The sequence below is a fragment of the Mobula hypostoma genome, chromosome 13, assembly GCF_963921235.1.
Source record: "Mobula hypostoma chromosome 13, sMobHyp1.1, whole genome shotgun sequence".
Taxonomy (NCBI): domain Eukaryota; kingdom Metazoa; phylum Chordata; class Chondrichthyes; order Myliobatiformes; family Myliobatidae; genus Mobula; species Mobula hypostoma.
In genome coordinates this window covers 17,596,509-17,616,586 of record NC_086109.1, presented here as the reverse complement: position 1 = coordinate 17,616,586, position 20,078 = coordinate 17,596,509, and the positions used below count along the sequence as shown (strand labels likewise).

The window sequence follows — 20,078 nt, the reverse complement described above, 5'->3', positions numbered from 1 at the left end:
AGCAGGTGCAAGGGAGGATTTAAGGGGTGTAAATCTCTTTACAGAGTCAGGATGGACTAGGGCTGCTCTCTTTAAATGGAAGAGGGTGATGGGAGATGTACCTCAGGTGTACAAAATTCTGAGGAACCTGGATCAAGTTTGGATTCCAAAGTCGGTGGCAGCAACAGGGTGGCGCGGTCATGTAGAGGTTAGCGCAATCGCTTTGCAATGCCAGCGGTGACCGACCAGGGTTTGATTCCCACCGCCGTCCATAAGCAGCTCGTCCACTCTCCCTGCGACCACGTTGACTCTCTCTGGGTTTCCCCTCGCATTCCAACGACGTACCAGTTGGGGTTAGTAAGTTGTGGGTATGCAATGTTGACGCCAGAGGCGTGGCGATACTTGCTGGCTGCTCCCTGCACAATCCTTCGATGCAAAATGATGCATCACTGTATGTTTCAATATTTTGATGTACATACGACAAATAAAGCTGATTGTCTTCAAAGAGTTTTGACCTGTAGTGCCAGGGATTTAGGATTATGCTAACATAGACACAATGAGCTGAAGTGTGTTTTATGCCATCAAATATTCTATGTTCCAAACAGCACTGTGGGTGAATCTACACCTCAGGGACTGAGTGGTTCAAGAAGGCAGCTCATCACCACCTCTTCAAGGGCAACTAGGGTTGGGCAATAAATGCTGGCTCAGCTGACAATGCCCACTTCCCGTAAATGAATTTTTTTTAAAAAAATTGACAAAACAGGTGGGGTATCATGAGTAATCCTGGAAGTTGCTGGATTTCCATCCCCAAAGGGTCACTAAGTCAAGCTGTTGGGATGTTATAACAACCCAAATGTTTCATAGTCACCCAACCTAGTAATAAATGCTATTTGAAGACTTGAATTTCAAGATTGTTTATTGTCATTCTTCAGTATACAAGTGTGAAGGAGAACAAAATGATTGTTACACTCAATCCGATGCAGCATAAAAAAAACCCCACAATTTAAACAAACTTATTAAAATGTATTTAAGTTTAAGTACGTTAAAAAAAACACTTAAGTTTTTAAGTTCCCAGTTGTTGCGGCTGGATTCGAGCTTGTGCCTCTAAATCAGGAGATCAGTCTGTTGTATCAGCTGCTTCTTGATTGCTAAACTGTCTGGTGTTGAATCAAGGGCATGCTGTCAGGCTGGTTAGATGATCCAGGATAAAAACACCCAGAATTAAGGCAGGGCCATTCAGCATTGAAGGCTGTGGGTAGGGGAATTTCCAGGCTCCAGTTCCAGCTCTTGAATTGACCATGCCTCATTTGATTCACACTTTATCAATCAAAACTAGGTTAAGTGACGTTGGCTAAGAATTTCCACTTCACTTCACACTATAGAGGATTTAGAGTTAAAATCCAGGGCATGCCCTCTTCTCATTACTACCATCAGAGAGGAGGTATGTTAGCCTGAAGACACACTCGACATTTCAAGAACAGGTTTTTTCCCTCTACCATCAAATTGCTGAATCGACTATGAACCCACGAACACTACCTCACTATTTTCGTTCTCTATTTAATTATTTTTTATATATATATATATATATATATATAAAGTGGATTCCAATTGTTAATTGGGCCAGTGGTTAAGTGAGGCAGCTGCTTATTTGGGCAAATCTTAAAGAACAAAACAAATCCAGAAAGTAGTGAAATTCCCTTCATTTATTTGGCGCACTATGTTACTTAATTAGAACAGTAAACGTTTTTCTAACTAGTGTCAGTCACATGCACTTTTGTGGTAGTTAGATCCTACACCATGCTTAGAGGGAAGCATTTTTACGTAGCATCGGTTGTGTGTGTTCGGTGAGCAGTGATTTTTGTCACTGGTAGTTGGCGAGAAATAGGCAGTAAGACAATTCAGGACAGTTTTGCTCACTGCAGTTTCAACCATGGAGATATCGGAAACGGCCAGGAGTGTAAAATGAAGTCACTTTGCTGAATTTGAAATCACTATGAAGAATTTGAAGGTGTCAACAATCATCTTGCATGTTACAACAAAAATGAATGTTTGGAGGATGCGATAGTCAAAGGCATTATCTACAATAGGAGTCTCCACTGATTTTGTTCATTTACAGTCAATCAAAAGAACACGACAGTGTATACTGGATGAATTCCTCCGTCAATAACTATCAGGAACTAATACGCAGTGTTATAGTACCGTAATAGCACTGGTAGTGTTCTAATTTGTTCTGTATTTTATTTAAATGCATTATTTGTTACTCGGTTAATGGTATTTGTCTTTTTTTATATACCTATTTTTAACTATTTTCATGAAATGTGGGGAAGCCACTTAATTGGGCCAGAATGTACTGGTCCTGATGTGTCCCAATTAACTGGAATCCACTGTATTTTTTATTGCAATTTATAGTACTTTTTATGTATTTCACTGTACTGCTGTCATAAAACAACATATTTCACGACCTGTCTGTGGTCATAAACCTGATTGATGCTGCTGGGATAATTTAGCCTGTAAAGAAAAGGGCAAACTAATATCAGACTTGGTCTTCACCAATGCCTGGTATTTCCAGCGTTCACCATTCCTTTTTAAATTGTCATTATGCTTTTGCACACTCATCTGTACTTGGTCTCAATCTGTCAGCGAGTCCTGCTCTGTGAGTCTTGGCAGGTTCCTCTGACCAGTTTCAGTCATTGCCCCGATATTCACTAACCCGCGCTGCTCCGGTCTTGTTATACTGATTACAGCCATGTTTACTCTGAGCTTCATGTGAACAAAGAAATTCATCACACCCTGGTGTAATCTAATCTATAATTTTTATCAGAAACACAAGAAGTTCTGCAGATGCCGGAAATCCAGAGCAACACGCACACACAATGCTGTAGGAACTCAGCAGGTCAGGTGTCTTCTATTAAAAGGAATAAACAGTCAACATTTCAGGCCAAGACCTTGGTCAGATTTTCTCAGCTGCCTTAAATCCCCAGTTTGCTATTCCCTTTGCTACCTTTGTCATTCTCTCCATCCCTGGTCTCCTCCAGTTCTGATGTACTTCTTGTGTTGATCACTCCACCATAGCTAGCCATGAACGTACCAACCTAGGATTTAAGCTCTGGCATGTCTTTCTCAAAATCTGGCATTTCTTTCTCAAAACTTTGCATCTCCACCTGCCTCCCTTGCAGATGATCCTTGAAACCTACCTCTTCCTCTGGATTTTTGGTCATCTTATCCAATGTATGGCAAGGCTTTGTTTAATAACTACACCTGTGAAGTGCTGAGGAACGAAGACCATAAGATATCGGGAGCAGAATTAGACCATTCAGCCTATCGAGTCTACTCTCCCATTCCAACGTGACTGATTTATTATCCCTCCCAACCCCATTCTCCTGCCTTCTCCCCATAACCTTGAACTCCTTTACTAATCAAGAACCTATCAACCCCCAACTAAATATACCTGATGATTTGGTCTCCACAGCTGCCTGTGGCAATGAATTCCACAGATTCACCACTCTCTGGCTAAGGAAATTCCTTCTCATCTTTGTTCTGAAGGGACTTCCTTCCATCCTGAGGCTGTGCCCTCTGATCCTACTGTAGGAAATATAATCTCCACCTTTACGCCACTCTATCTAGGCTTTACAATATTCAACAGGTTTCAGAAGATCCATTCCCCCTTATTCATCTAAACTCAAGTGAGTATACTCCCAGAGTCACAAAATTCTCCTTGTACATTAACCCTTTCATTCCCAGGATCATTCTCATGAACCTCCTCTAGAACCTCTCCAACACTAACACATCCTTTCTTAGATAAGGGGCCCAAATTCAAAACTGGTCACAATACTCCTCGTGCAGTCTAACCAATGCCTTATAAAGCCTCAGCGTTACATCCTTGCTTTTATATTCTAGGAATACAAAGGTGGAAAATGCAAGCTGTTCTGTCATCACCAGAGATGGACTCTTGGTTGAAAAAGTCACATGTCAGTCATTTGGCTGCACGTAGGCTGACTGACAGACCTGTGTCTATTTACATTGAATCTCTTCAAACGAAAGCAACCCAGCTGATTGGCTTCATGTAAAAGGGCGTCACGGATTTGTGCCAAACTCTAATCGCCATTCCAGATGCCTTCCTCCCTCTGTTGTCAAGGTGACCAGGATCAATGGTGTTGAATTAGGTTTTGTTTAGTGTGTGGTTTCAGGATCACTGCAGTCCCTGGTCCTTTCCCAGGAGACCTGTTTGTTCTGCGGGAATTCCCGCCCTGAGTTTCTACCCTGATAAGCTCCAATAAAAAGGTTTGCATAATAGCCTGTGACCTCAGACAGATGCAGAGATGGCTTTGCCAGAGATGGCCTGATGGGCTGTCAGTTTGGGTCAAATGCACAGAACCTGATATATTTTCTTTTAAACTTTTAAATTCTGAAACTGAGGGACAAGGGATTCCCCTGGGTTCAGTGTCCTGGGATTTGTGAAGTGTCCCAGTGTGTGAAAGAATAACCAGCAGAGCCCTGCATTCTAGCATTTTTCACATCGGTCTCTTTATCAGAAATGTTAGCATTCTAAAGCTCCCAATCTGGAAAGGCTCAATGTGTCCAAAGGCCCCTTGTGTTCATTTAAGTAGCTTTTGATTTTGCAGATGTAGAGAATACAAAACAATTACTTTGCGTATAGCAAGCTCCCACATTCTCCATTTTGAAAATCTGTTCATGCGATGTGGATTGAAGTGTAAATATTGACTGCGGTAGTGTAGCTGTTAACATGGTGTTTTCCAGCGCTAGTGACTTGAGGGGGGTTCAATTTTTGCCACTGTCTGTAAGGAGTTTGTATGTTCTCCCCTGTGACTGCATGGCTTTCCTCCGGGTGCTCCGGTGTAGCAAAGATGTATGTGCTAGTAAGTTGTGGGCGTGCTATGTTGGCGCCAGAAGCATAGCGATTCTTGCGGGCTGCCCCCAGCACGTCCTCAGACTTCTGTTCGTCGTTGATGCAAATGGTGCATTTCACTGTAGGTTTCGATGTACTTGTGGCAAATAGAGCTAATCTTTATCTGACAGTCGACAGTTCCTCTGACACTGCAACACTCCCTAGGTATTCCTTACCCTCCTGGCTGTTATCTAGCTTGACCACAAGTTTAAAGGTTGGAAAAGGAATGGGGCCGGTGCCCTGTCATAACAAGTCCCACTTAGTTGACTTCTTAAAAGGTCGAAAAATGAAGCACCAAAATTAATTTGCTGAATGTGGAAAATATCCCTAGGATATATAATGACTCCCCACTTAAAACACTTGGCCTCAACAGAGAGGTCATAACTACAGGTTAAAGCAGTTGTGATCTGTTTACCAGGCCTTCAGTTTTGAGTAAATCGTCATTTTTTTCCTTGCGTATTATATAGGCACCTTCACAGTCTTCCTAGCAATCTTCACTGCTCTTCTCCCCATCTGTTCTTCCCGGACATCAATAAATCTTTTTTTTTAAGTTCTTATTCTGTGTTCTCTTAACCAGCCCTTATTAATTATCTCTGTATCTTCATCCAATGCCCTGACCTCTGCGTTTCTATCTCCCGAGGCATCTCTGATTTTTATCGCTCAGCCATTTGTTGCCGTGACTTCAGCTGCTGAGCCTTGGCTCTGAAATTCCCAGCTGAATCTTTCTGATCTTGAGCACTCCCATGCCAGATTTCACCCACCCCCCCAGCCATGCCTTTGATCACCTGTCCAATGGTGGCAGTATCAAATTCTGTTTGGCAATGTCCCCTTGAAGCTTTGTGGTGTGCTACTTCAGAGTTGGGGAGATTTGAAAATACAAAAGAGGTTCAGATGCTGGACACTGGAAGACAAGTATTGGCAGGTAGAACAATATCTGTGGAGAGAGAAATGGATCAAAATTTTCATGTGGACGATCTTTGAGTTCTGATGAAGCCTGAAGTGACTCTGTCCTTCTCTGTTGCCTGAACAACAGTGTTACTGCCATTTTCATAATTTATTGGTACTTGGTGTCCTGACTGGTTGAACCAGAATTGGGCCATTATCACTGACATATGTTGTGGAATTTGTTTTTGCAATGTAATCATAAAAATTAACATAAGTTATAATAAGAGCATATTTTGAAAAGAAAAGTAAATCAATAGTGCGTAAAGAGAGCAGAATAGGTATTGTTTATGAAATCTGATGGCAGAAGGGAAGACTGATCTTGGTCTGATATGGCAACTCCATTGCACAGGAACATAAGCTACAGAAAGTAGTGTACTAGTCCCAACACATCACAGGCACGTTGCTACCTACCATTAGTAGTATCCGCAGGAGGCACTGCCTCAGGAAAGTAATATCTGTCATCAAAGATCCCCACCATTTAGGCTCCGCCATCTTCTCACAGCTAGCATCAGACATGAGGTGCAGAAGCTGGAAGTCCCACACCAACAGGTTCAAGATCAGCTACTTCCCTTCAACCATTCAGTTCTTGAACCAACTGGCAAAACCCTAATCGCTGCAGTTTAGCAACGCCATACTGCTTTGATCACCTTGCACTAAAATTGGCTTTTTATTTTGTTCTAATTGTGTTTGGTTAAAATTGTGTGTACGCTTTTCTTGTTGTGATGTTGTGTTCCTGTAATGTAGCTGCAAATAAGTTGTTGTGTTGTTTTTTTTTTGGTTGCGCATGTGTATACTTGTGTATGCATATGGTGGTAAGTTTAGCTTTGACTCGGTCCAGAGACTGGAACCACTTTGAGAGGCTGAATCGAATCGCATATCTGCCCTGCTTTTCTGCTGCTGAGAATGAACGTGGAGGCCCAGCAAGGAGCCCGGTCTCAGAAATACAGCTTGGTAAACACCAAGCAGCCTTTCTGTATACGGAGTGATCTTTAACAAGAAGTACCATACTGGAGTTGAGTCAGGGAACACCTGTCACGGGGAGGGCAAGAAAAACTCCTCCGGTGTGGGCTGGTTCTGTTGACACTCGAGGACAGTGTTTATATTGCTGCTCCAGGAACTGGTTGTCTTATTTCTCAGATTCCTGTGCCTTGATTCACTTCTTGTGCTGCCTTGACAATTGAGTTGTTGGCTTAGGGACTTTGACCCGAAAGGTTAACTGTTTTGCTTCCTGCAGATGCTGAGCGGTTCCAGCATTTTCTGTTTTAATTTCAGACGTCAACAGTAAATTGTACTGATAAATTTTAATTTGCGTAATAGCTGCCCACGTCACTTAAGCAGTAGAATGGCAGCTAGCGTAACACTATTATAGCGCCAGCAGTCCAGGTCCAATTCCACTGCAGTCTGTAAGGAGTTTGTGTATTTTTTTCCCCCGAAATCACATGGGTTTCCTCTAGGTGCTCCGACTTCCTCCCACATTGCAAAGACGTATGGGTAGCTTACATGGTCACATGGGTGTAATTAAGTGGTGCGTAGCTGGGCCAGTAGGGCCCATTGCCATGATGCATCTCTTAACTAAATTATGAGGGGTGATTGGTAAGTTCGTGGCCTGGGGTAGAAGGAATCAATTTTAGAAAACCTAGCACATTTATTTTTCAACATAGTCCCCTCCTACATGTACACACTTAGTCTAGCAATCGTGGAGCATACGGATCCCTTCTTCGTAGAAGTGGTCCACAGCAGGGGTGATTGATAAGTTCGTGGCCTAAGATAGAAGGAGATGAGTTATTTAACTTCAAACTTTCTGCATTATCAGTCAAAGAGTTGAACTGCACGTGCATGTAATGAGAGCGTCTTGGACCTCCAGGTGATCCACAGCAGGGGTGATCGATAAGCTTGTGGCTCAAGGTAGAGGGAGATGAGTTATACAACTCTCGTTACATGCACATGCAGTTCAACACTTTGAGTGAAAATGCAGTTCAACACTTTGAGTGAAAATGCAGTCAGTTTGAAGTTAATGTTAACTTAAGTTAACTTCCACCATCTCCTACCTTGGGCCACGAGCTTATCAATTACCCCTGCTGTGGACCACTTCTGGAGGTCCAAGACGTTGACTTCTACAAAGAAGGGATCCGTATGCTCCACGACCGCTGGATTAAGTGTGTAAATGTAGGAAATTAAATGTGCTAGTTTTTCTAAAATTGACTCCTTCTACCTTGGGCCACAAACTTATCAATCACCCCTCATATATTGGGCAAAAGAAATTGACTCTGACCTACAGAAGGAGACGTTGTCTAGACTGTACTGAGCCTGAGTCACACCTCCACCATTACCACCTCTGGTCTTGTGGCTGCATTTGTTTCTGAAGATGCAGAGTGAACTGCAGTTGGTGGAAGTGAAGACCCCGATTACTTGCAACTGACTGAGCTTTTGTTGTCAAAGGCACTCCCCAATGTTTGCAGAAGATTAGTGTCCTGCTCAAGGAGTAGGTGTGACTTCAAGAAGGGCTATTTGGTTTATTGTTGTATAATGTACTGAGATACAGTAAAAAGCCTGTCAATATATTTTGGTACATTTGACAAAAGAGGAGGAGGACTTTAATGAGCTTGTCCTGGAGCTTAGATAGCTGATGTATGATTGGTTGTCCATCATATCTGACGGCAACAGAGAAACCTGTGCGGAAAAGTTTTTAAAGTGGAAAAGCCACTGCACTGGTGCAGTTCTCTTGACCTTGGAGGTCGGGGGTCCAGTAGTATGAGTAGTTGCCACAACCGGGGTCTTCCTTGGTTGCAGTGTGACCATGACTACTTCTGTGCCTTGTCATACCCTTCGCTCCCCACAAAGCGCTGCAGACCTGCCTTCGTGGCTGTCAGATCTCACTGTTGATCCTACCCACTCAGTCTGCCAGAGCTGACTTTGCCTGCTAGGGCAGGGCCCCCGTTGACCTTCATCTGGCTTGACCGTTCTGTCGAAGCAGAGTACCAGGGTGTGACCCTTGGAGCCACGGATAAGAGCTGAGTGACTAAAGGAAGCCGGCTAACCCAGAATGGACGCAACATGCCCCTTTACCAGAGGTGCAGAAAATCAGTCTCAGGGTAGTATTTGGCATTTTGCTAATAAATGTACTTCAAATCCAAGGAAGGATCTAGCCATGGTTTTGAAATAGTAGAAGTTCATTGTTACTCACTCAGTCGGTTTTATAGGACTGTTGTTTCTTATTCCTGCAGGTGGCCATTAAGTCAATCCGCAAAGACAAGATCAAGGATGAACAGGACCTGGTTCACATCCGCCGGGAAATTGAGATCATGTCATCACTCAATCACCCACATATCATTAACATCTATGAAGGTAGGCCTGGGTTTGTAGTTTGTGTCTCGTGTCGTCTCATTAATGGAGGCTTCAGGAGTTCCAATAATGGCACTTTCCATCACAACAATACAATTAAATAACTGAGGGTTAAATTGTGCTTGATTTTCTTGGGTAAATTGGTTGCTTAAGATGGTAGTCAGGAAGGATTGTTGGCTAAATTTGATAGGCCATGCCTTAAAGGAATTAATGCACTGACACGTTGCAGTCCCCTCTGTTGGATTGGAAGTAAATTGCTGCTGATCCTGAGGAACTGACTAAGAAGGTGATTGATCAAGGCAACCGAGGTTTGCTTTACCTGCATCTGCAGAAGTTGTTACCTCTTCAGATATCTTTCAGCTGGGTTGCTAACTGGAAACATGTGCTCTCTATGTTAGATACAAAAGATTGCTGTGGCACTATTTCGAAGATCGGGCAACTTCTCCCCAGTGTCCTGGCCAATATTCATACCTCAATGAGCATCTATAAACAGATTATCTGGTCACGAAAACATTGCTGTTTTTGGAATTTTCTTGCGCACAAACTGTCTGCCACATTTCCTACGTCACAGCAGTGACTCCACACAAAGTGCTTAATTGGCTGTAAAGTTTTTTGAGACATACTGAAGTTGTGAAAAGAAAAATTGAAATGCACGTCTCTGACCTTTCACCAACAATGGGCCTAATGTCTGTGTTTCAAATTCCCCCTTCTGGTTCTGTTTTGATGGAGTCCGAGTCCTATATTGAGGTGGGAAGGGTTGGGGGTGGACTCTGAAGCTGACAACCTTCCTAACCATAAAGGGGGATGTTCAGTCTGTCCTGTGTGAATGCCCCTCCAAAATACAGGCCTTTCTTTGTGTGTGATCGCAGATTGTGAGCATCAGTCAGTAACTGGTGTATTTGGAGGGGTGACACATCTTGACATGAACCCAATGTCCATCCACAGCACGTTGCGATCTCTCCTCCGCTCCTCCCTCCCACGCCCCCCCCCTCCCCCGACTCCAGGACCTGGAGAACCACAGTGCCTTCAGGAGGTAAGGTGGCGCAAACTGAGAGAAACCAGGCCACTTGTTCCCCCACACCCTCAACTCAATCCCTCCCAAAAACAGCAGCTGCAGCCAAAATGCCTGTTGACTGAGGAGCTCATTGGCTGCTCAAAGTTCACCTGTAATTTTAGACGGTCTGCGTGTGCGTGAGCAATAGTCCATGGGGGAGATGGATCTGGTTTGTGTAAAGTGCGCAGCTGTCTCCAATACTTCCAATAACTCCTCTGGCAGCCTTCCCATCCTTGATCTTTGAATAAAAATGTTGTATGGGGTTTTTTTTTAAGCTTTTAAATGGGTTGTAAAGCGCACAGCATGGCTTGATTTATGAAGTGCCTCTCAAGTCTCTTTAACAAATAGCTCTCATCATGGGACCCATTGGAAGTGCTCGTGGTGACACTTGTACATGTGCGGGGTCAGCTCCCCGCTTGTCCCTGCCTCGTGCTGTAGTGCGGTGTGAGGAGTGTTGTCACCTTCTGTCGCGCAGTTCCCAAGTGAGCTGGCGCAAGCCCCCTGGTCTTTGCTGAATGGTCCATCCCTCTTGCGCTGGTGACCCAGGCAGAGGCGGTGAGCTTGACCATCGCCTTCTATCCGTGAGGTCAATTGTCTGACTGACCCCTCCCCCCAACCTCCCACCATCCTCCCGCTAGCAGGCACGCACGTAGACAAGATCAAGTTTAAAGACCTGGGAGAGAGCGGGGGACCTGCAGTGAGCCCCTACATTCCCCTGTCGAGATGAGGATCCAAGCCTCTGATCAGCTGCAAGTCTCTGCTCTGTTGCTGCATGACTCGGGGTCAGATATAAAACCATTACCATAAGATATAGCAGCAGAATTAGGCCATTTGGCCCATTCAGTCTACTCCGCCATTAAATTTTGAATATTTTTTAACTCTCATTCTCCCACCTTCTCTTCATAACTCTTAACTCTTTTATCAATCAACAATATCAGCATATCAGTTTCTGTCTTCAATGCACCCAATGAGTTGACCTCCACAGACCCCTGTGGCAACACATTCCACAGATTCGCTTCCCTCTGGCTGAAGAAATTCCTCCCTCCTTCTCTCCATTTTAAAGGGAAGTTTTAAAGTTCATATCCTAGACTCCCCCTCTCACGGAGGGATCCTCTCCACACCCACTCTATTAAGACCTTCAAATATCAGTAGGATTCAATGAGGTTTTTTCACCCATCCATACAGGCCCAGAGCTGTCAAACACATTGTACGTTAAGCCTTTTATTTCTGGGAGCACTCATGTAAACCTTGTTTGGACCCTCTCCTGTGCCCGCACACCCATCCTTAGATACAAGGCCCTATCCCAAAATGCATCTTGCAGGGAGAGAAAGAAGTGTTTTTTTTAAAAAAAATACCATTGTGCAGATACTGTGGCACTCTTTATAATGCTTGCCCACTTGATATGGCCATGAAACAATTAAAAGATGACAGTGATTGATGTGTGTTCTGGCTGTTCCTGAATCAGCTGTATCGTGACAAGCCACTATAAGAAAGTGCCCCCTGATTGCATTTCCTTGTAGTGCTGAGTGCTCTCTGTTGTTGTAATGAGGGAATGGGCCTGGCACAAGATCGAAACTTGAGCCTTTTCCTTCTTTCTCTCTTTCCCTTGCTGCCTGTAAGGGGAAATTCCACAAACCTAATGTTTGTTTGCTGTTTTAACAAAAGCCTGGCCAAAAGGAAATTGCTGACCTTCTCCAAGGCTGGAGTGTTTTGTGAATTTTTACATTCTTTCTCGCTAGTGTGCATTCCATTAACCATTTATCCCTCCAATCACATTGAGATCCCATGATTGCCATGACTTCATTGGATGGAAATGAAGAAAGTTTCCACTTGTTTGGGTAATGTCCTCTTCCGCTGCTGTCTGCTCCTTGTCGTAAACAAGCCCTCGCTCACTTGTGGTTTCTTGGGGATTTTGTTTTTGTTCTCTGACCTGCCTCCTTTCTCCTCGAGGTGACACATGCCAACGGCTGGAGGAACTTGGCAAGTCAGGCATCTACGGAAGTCACACTTGTAGACGCAGGTTTATTCCCCTGCATCTATGGGAGAGAAAAAACAATCCATGTTTATTCCCGTTCCGTAGATGCTGCCTGACTAGCTACATTCCTCCAGCAATTTGTGTGCACTACCCAAGGTTCCCAGTGTCTGCAGTATCTCGTGTGTTAAGGTGCTGGTTTGTGGCCCTTTCAATGATAATGGGCCTCCAGCGCCAATGGCTGAATATCCAAAGTGAGATCACGGACTGGGACCTTGCATGGCCACATGGTGACCTCTAGTGAGTTCAAGATGTGCTGGAACACTTTACTGGCTACTGAGTCATTGCGGTTGGCCACCGTGATGTAGGAGGTGCAGATGGTGCTAGGCTTGTGCTACGGGGAAGTTCTGAAGGAGTGCTGCCTCCCTGGAGGTACTGCCCATCACATGAGGTATTAAGCCTCATAATACAAGCGTATTAAGTGCTTTTCTTGGCTGCATGTAAAACGTTCCATTGTCTCACTGTTAGGAAGTGGAGCAAATGAGTTCAACCCACTACTCTTGCCAATACCCTCCTCCCAAAAAACAGCTTTCTTTCTTATTATTGTTCTTTGCAGGAGCCTGCTGCTCACAAACTGGCAGCCGTGTTTCTGACATTACAAGGATGTCAAAGACAAATATAAAGAAAGGAGCTGGAAAAAAGGCCTGCCATATTATGAAGGATCCTACCCACACTGCTAGTGGACTGTGTGTCCCACTCCCTTCGGGGAAGGGGCTATGGAGCATCCACACCAGGACCACTAGGTTCAAATAGTTACTTCCCTCAAACCATCCATACCTTCACCCATTAAACCAGCACCCCACCTTACATTACCCAACATCACTTCATCTACAGACAATTAGTCTATATATACAGCAGTTAATTTCACATTACATGTTATATGATTGCTTTATATACTGTGTTCTTTATGCTTGTGTTTTTTATGCTGCATTAGATCTAGAGTAACAATCATTTTATTTTCCTTTACACACAAGTTAAAGGATGACAGTAAATAATCTTTGAAAAATAAGGGTATCTCTAGAGCAGAGCTTGCTCTTTTCAGTTCCGAAAAATCACCTCCCATGATTTCCCTGAAAGCGAGGGAGTTGCATTAGCCAATGTGTGGCCAGATAAATAAAGGTTTTGAAGAAGAGGAGTGGCCTTTCAGATCTGTTGACTATAACATCCAGGACAAACCATTGCTGTCTCTTTCCCCTACAGCACTGTTGACTCAGGGAGTTCTCCGCATTCTTTTTGCCTTTGTGTAGGCCATTCCTCTCTGCAATTGTCTAAGTCTTTTTGTGCCTGACCAGTTTTGTTTTCAGTAACAGAGAAGCCAAAAAAAAAATAGTACAGACACTCAGATCTAGTTCAAAAGCAGAAATTGCCAGAAACACTCAGCAGATCGGGCAGCATCTGTGGAAAGAGAAACAGAGTTAAAGTTTCAGATTTAGTGAACTTGATGACCATTGGAGAACTTTCCTCAGATCCAAAGGCTGGAAAGCTTCAATGATTGTATATTCAGGACCCTGCACCCTTCTCATACTGCCACCCATGAACTGGTATTGTACAATGCAACAAGGAAAATCCTATAACTAGTGAACATACTTTTAGAGAAGGTAATTCAGTGCTTAAACATGTGCATTAATAATCACTCACAATCCAGTAAATTGACCTTTATTGACTATGAAACTGCTAGAGTTTGTATTATGTCTATTGATAAAGGTTAAATACTGTATCAGGATTGCCAGCTTTCTTCCACTGGGCAACTTCAGTAGGAAGTGTACTTTTACTTTGACACTGTGAATAGACATTTCCTGCACACTGATCCTACATTAGGAACAGTGCATCTTTACACTGTCCGCACTTATACAGTTTTTACACCCTCCCAACCCACCCCGCCCCCCAATATCCCTTCCAGAGTTCAGTCATGTAGTGCAAACCATCAACCTGCGTTCATCTGTGCATTTCGCACCCTCCTTTCCTTGACCACTGCCAGCCTCTGCAGGCTAAATTTCTCTGCCTGTCCACTGGGAAGATTTTCCTCAAGCTACCTTCAGCCTTGCCAAAACCTCCTGCTTTGCCTCATTGTCAGATCTGGTTTTGAGAGTGCTGCCCAACTGCAAGTTCTAATTAAATAAAGTTCTGAACCAGTGAATTCCAAACGTGTGGTGAATACATTTCATTTGCCCCCTAGTGTGAATGCTGAACCTTGCATGTGGATTTTGTTTTTGATGGGTTTTTTTTTAACTGTTGATCTAAAATCAGTGGCTTGCACTTAAATTGCTTGATGTGGCGAGCAATTTCTTCTCTCAACACTCAGTGGCCACTTTATTGGGTACACATGCTCGTTAATGCAAAATCTAATCAGCCAATCATGTGGCAGCAACTCAATGTATAAAAGCATGCAGATGTGATCAAGAGGTTCAGTTTTTTTTTGGTTTGAACCAAACATCAGAATGGGCATGAAATGAGACCTAAGCGACTTTGACCATGGAATGGTCGTTGGTGTCAGACAGGGTGGTTTGAGTATTTCAGAAACTGCTGATCTCCTGGGACTTTCATACACAGCGGTCTCTAGAGTTTACAGAGGATAGTGCGACAAACAAAAAATATCCAGTGAGTGGTAGTTCCATGGCAGAAAGCACATTCTTAATGAGAAAGGTTAGAGGAGAATGGGAGACTGGTTCACCCTGACAGTAACTCAAAATAGTCCTGCATTACAACGGTGGTGTGCAGAAGAGCATCCCTGGATGCACAACACGTCAAACCTTGAAGTGGATGGGCTCCAGCCGCGGAAGACCACACCGGGTTCCGCTCCTATAAAGTGACAACAGAGCATCTTATGGAAAGAGGGAGGTTCTTGGCCCTTTGCTCTATGTTGCTGAGAAAATTTCGAGTTGCCAACCTTTCATTAGCTTTATCTGATCATCATCTTGTTGTGGAGTGGAATGTTTTTATTTCGGGTTCATGTGAACAACATTGAAACTGCAGGGTGGTGGCTGATTTTTTTTTTTCTTTTGTTTGCAGCCATTTGATGTGGCATAGGTGGACGGGCTAATGTATCGTAGGCTGCCGCAACTACAATTTCACACCAAATTTGAGGCACATCTGCAGTGAGCAGGCAAATGGGCATCTATTGGAATTCACTGGAAATCGGGGTCATTTCACTCCCACGTCTTTTGTTTTTAATTCTGTCTTCTCTGGGGACTTGCTTCCCTGGACTTTCCCGTAAGATGGTCAATGGTTGACTTGTCAATGCCAACCCAAGGTGTGATAGCTGCATCTTTATAATTGTCCTCAGTTGACACAGGCCAGCCTGTGATTTAAGTGATTGGGTGACAATGCTGGAGTCTGCTTGCATCAGAGGGGGAAGGAGGAAAGGTGATCAGTTGGGTTATTTATAATGTTTATATTTTAAATGAACGTGGGTTCAATAAAATCACTTTTTTCTCATTTCTTTTTCTGAATTTGGAGGTATTTAATACCTTTTGTCTTAAGACCGTAAGAGGTAGGAGCAGAATTAGGCCATGTGGCCCATTGAGTCCGCTCTGCCATTCATCATGGCTGATCAGCCCCAGTCTCCTGCCTTCTCCCCATATCCCTTCATGCCCTGACTAATCAAGAATCTATCAACCTCTGCCTTAAATAAAACTCTTGGCTTACACAGCCCCCTGTGAATCTCAGATTCATCACTCTCTGGCTGAAGAAATGCCTCTTCGTCTGCATTCTAAAAGGACGTCCCTCTATTCTGAGGCTGTGTCCTCTGGTCTTAGACTCCCCCACCATAGGAAACATCCTCTCCACATCCACTCTATTGAGGCCTTTCACCATTCCATAGGTTTCAATATTCTTCTGAATTCCAGTGAGTAGAGGCCCAGAGCTATCGAATGCTCAAAAGTCATCTTTGCACTTTGGTTGTTTGTCAGACTTCGTTTATGTAGACTAGTTTTATAAATTCTATAGTATTCCTTTAGTTTCCTGTAGTTGTCTGCAAGAAAATGAATTTCAAGGTTGTATATGGTGACATATGTACTTTGATAATATATTTTATTTTGACTCTGACTTTACCTGCATACAACTGCACTCAAAACAAAAGCCAGTCAGAGGAGTTCTTAACATATTCCAACATCTGTAATTTGTCTTTTTAAATTTCACTTGCGAGATCCTCCAGTAATTTGTTTGAATGAGAATCCCTGAATTCCTAGTTTCATTAGTGTCAGATCATAATGAGAGAAGTATGGACTGAGTCAGCAAACAAGCTGCAAGCAGCTTCAGCTTCCTGTAAACAAAGGCTTCTTTAAATTATTTTTTTGCAGTGTTTGAAAACAAGGATAAAATTGTGATCATCATGGAATATGCAAGCAAAGGCGACCTGTATGACTTCATCAATGAGAAGCAGAGCCTGACTGAACAAGAAGCCCGACACTTTTTTCGTCAGATTGTGTCTGCCATTTATTATTGTCACAAGGTATGATATTGGACACCATCTGCTATACAGCTTGTCTGTCTGGGTGGGTGGCGGAAAATCAATTGTCAATGGGCCATGCATGCGTTACCCAGGTTATTAACACTTTTCAGCTCCAGCAGCTGAATGTAAACTTTGCACATATGCACACACGCATATGCTCTCTCTCTCTCTCTCTGTCTCTCTCTGTCTCTCTCTCTCTCTCTCTTTCTGACCCTGTCATCATTAATTTGCAAATTCATCCACTACGTTAAGCTAAATTGTAGAGACGGGGCAGTGTGTGGCTGTGGCTATTACCTAGGACAGAGTGCCTCAGAGAGCAGGACATAACCAAGAATAAAGCCTTGACTGGCGTGCAGTGCATTCTAATGAAAATATAATGGGAGCCAGGTTGTTTTGAAACAGTCATCGAAGGTGTAACCAGATTCTTTGTGGATAAAGTCACAGACTGAATGATAATATTCTGTTTAAAATAGAATGAGGGTTCTAAGCTTGTTAATAGGTGCTGTGCAGGCCTGTATGAATTCCCAGACACCAGCTCTTGCCTCTGGCTGACGTGACTCGATCTTGCTGGCAATGATGCATCCTGCTGTTAGGACTGAAGTGTGGAGTCTGGGGATGGGTGAATGGAACAAGGAAAAGAGTCAAGTCCTTGACTGCTCCAGTATCCAAATTCCCTGGAGACCCAGCCCTTTGTGCGAGGTCACAGTGTTGTCAAGGTGACGTGTCTATCCTGAAAGGGAGCAAGCATAGCAAAGTATTCTTCTCTCCCCCCCCCATCCCCCCTTTTTCATGTGTAACCCAAGCCCTATCCTTTTTGGGAGTAATTAGACGGCCAGGAATGCAGCCAAGTTCATTGTCGAGTTGAATATAAAGCTCGAGGAATGCGTGGGAGAGCCGAATTTTTCTTTTTTGTTCCGATTGAAACCTGAGCTGAGAATATCCGAGATCAAGAAATATTTTTACTTATAATTAAAAAACATTACAGTATTTTCTCCCTCCTGTATCAGGTGTGGTCCAGTCTGGATTTCCTCCTTGTGTGTGAGACTCACAGTTTGTGTTGGCAGGATTTTTGAAAGCTGAAGAACCATCTCGCCTGAGACTCCCACCATCCCCTTTCACCATGCATTTCCCCTGCAAAGGTGACTGTGTCGTGATTAGGAACAGGGCCCTTAGCAGATTTCCCAGTGCAACGCCCTGCTCCCTCCATTTCCGCCCCCCCCCACCCCCCACCCCCATAGCCCACCCAGGCTGAATAGGTTGCATAAACTTGACTCGTATTCACGTGGGAGGAGGAGATTGACAGGTGATCTCTTGAAGGTGATTTAAGATGTTAATAGAACTTGGTAGGGTAGATGCAGGGAAACCATTTCCCCTTCTTGGGAATTAGGAACTTGGCAACATATCCAAGGATCAGGTTGTTAAGGAGGGAAGATACTTTTGCACTGGATAGTTTTTTAAAAAAGTAATCAAGAATTCTCCTTCCAGAGTAGGCTATGTTGGGAATTAGCTTTTCACACTGCAACCCATACCCTTGCATTCAGCTTGCACGTTAGTATATCAGCCAGAGGTACAGATCAGGTCTGGGGTGTAGTGGTTAGCACAATGCTTTACAGTACAGGCGCCCCGGGTTCAATCCCGCCACTGTCTGTAAGGAGCTTGTACGCTCGCCCTGTGACAGTGTGAGTTACCGCCCACAGTCCAAAGTCATGCTGGTTGGTAAGTTAGTTGGTCATTGTAAATTGCCCCGTGATTTGGGCCAGGTTTAAACTGGGGGATTACTGGGCGGCGCGACTCGAAGGGCCTACTCTGCACCGTAAGTAAATAATGTAAGTAAATAGTGAAAGAGGCTTGAGGAGTTGAAAGGCCTCCTTGTTTGCACCTCCTCTCTGGGAGGCTCGGTAATATAACGGTTAGCATAGTGCTGTTACAGCACCAGCAACCCCGGTGCATTTGTGCCACCGTCTTTAAGGAGTTTGTATAATTCCCCCCTTGTGTCTGTGTGGGGTGCCCCCCCCCCACCATTCCAAAATTCCAAAGATGTACAGGTTAGTCAATTAATTGGTCACATAGGTGTAATTGGGCAGAAGGGCTATTACCGTGTTGTATCTCTAAATAATTTTTTTTAATTCCATGTTGCTCTCTGGTACAGAGAACACAATATTTACCTTGACACCAGTAATTGAAATGTTACCATGACCTGGACATAGCCTTGTTCTCCTTGGCTTCAAAAAGATAAAAGGCCAAATCACCTATAACTAATCACAGGCACTGTGCATCTGCCCTGTCTGCGAGCACTGTAAGTAAAGGTAACGTGTATTTCTTTTGAGAGAAGTGAAAGACATAAAAACGGTGTTCCGTTCTCCCCCAGTAGCCCACTACGTGGAACGCGACAGCACAATGAAGGCCCTTCAGCCTACAATGTCACAGTCCACTACAGCCCACATCAGGTCCTCTCTTGTGTCCTGTAGCATTATTCACACAGAAAGCTTACCCAAGCACCTTAAGATACAAATAACAAATTGCTGCAGATGTCGGGAACCTAACTCATCGAGCTCAAAACAGACAATCATTTCTTATTAGTTGTAGTCCAAACACACAGGAAACCAATGTCCTCCACAGAAGTTACACTGGGGAGACACATGGGGTAGGTAGTTTGTATTGTTTTAAATTTACACTGGCTGAGCCGATTTAAAAACGAGAGAATGGCATGTTGGGGGGGGGGGGGCGCGGGTGTGTTCCAGAAGGAGAGGAGAAAGAAGGGGATGAAGGAGGGAGAAGGTAAGTGGAATTGGATGGGAGGGGTGGAACGGAGGGGGTGGATTGAGATGGAAGGGGGGGCATGAGACAGATGGAATGGGACAGGAGATGGAGGGGGCCAGAATAGGGTGGAAAGGGAGATGATGAAATGGAAAGTGCAAGGGTGGGGGGGGAAGAGTAGGAGGTAAAGAAGAGAGGTAAGAAGGAGCATGCTTGGTATGCAGCATCCTGGCATTGTGGCACTTTTTTATTGGGGAAATACAAAAGGCATTGTCACACTGGGATCTTATGAAGCCTGTTCCCAACTGAGCCTAGTTCACAGACACATTGTTGACTACAGGTTGAGAGAAAGCTGGGGAGGGGAGTGTTGAAGAGGTGGAGGAAAGCATGCTGGAGGTGAAAGGTCATTCTCTTGTGCCTCCCATGTGCCCTCCACATAAAAGACATGGTTCCCTTTAGACTAGGCTCAGGGAATGAGACCTTCGGGGTATTGACTAAACATTCCTCCTTTCATTCACTGGGAACTTACAATCTTAATGGGCAATTGTTTGGGATTTGGGACTAGTGTATGTTTTGAGTCCAAGTCCCAACACTAATTAGGCTGCCTATAAAA

General features: G+C 44.0%; 1 protein-coding gene across 1 annotated transcript in view; it reads left to right on the top strand.

The window, feature by feature from the left end:
* nuak2 (NUAK family, SNF1-like kinase, 2) overlaps positions 1–20,078 on the top strand; it is a 48,206-nt gene that overhangs the window by 13,804 nt on the left and 14,324 nt on the right. The window contains exons 2-3 of the mRNA XM_063065380.1: positions 9,055–9,175; positions 16,557–16,708. Of these exons, the coding sequence (XP_062921450.1) occupies positions 9,055–9,175; positions 16,557–16,708 (273 nt within the window). The remainder of the gene's footprint in view (positions 1–9,054; positions 9,176–16,556; positions 16,709–20,078) is intronic.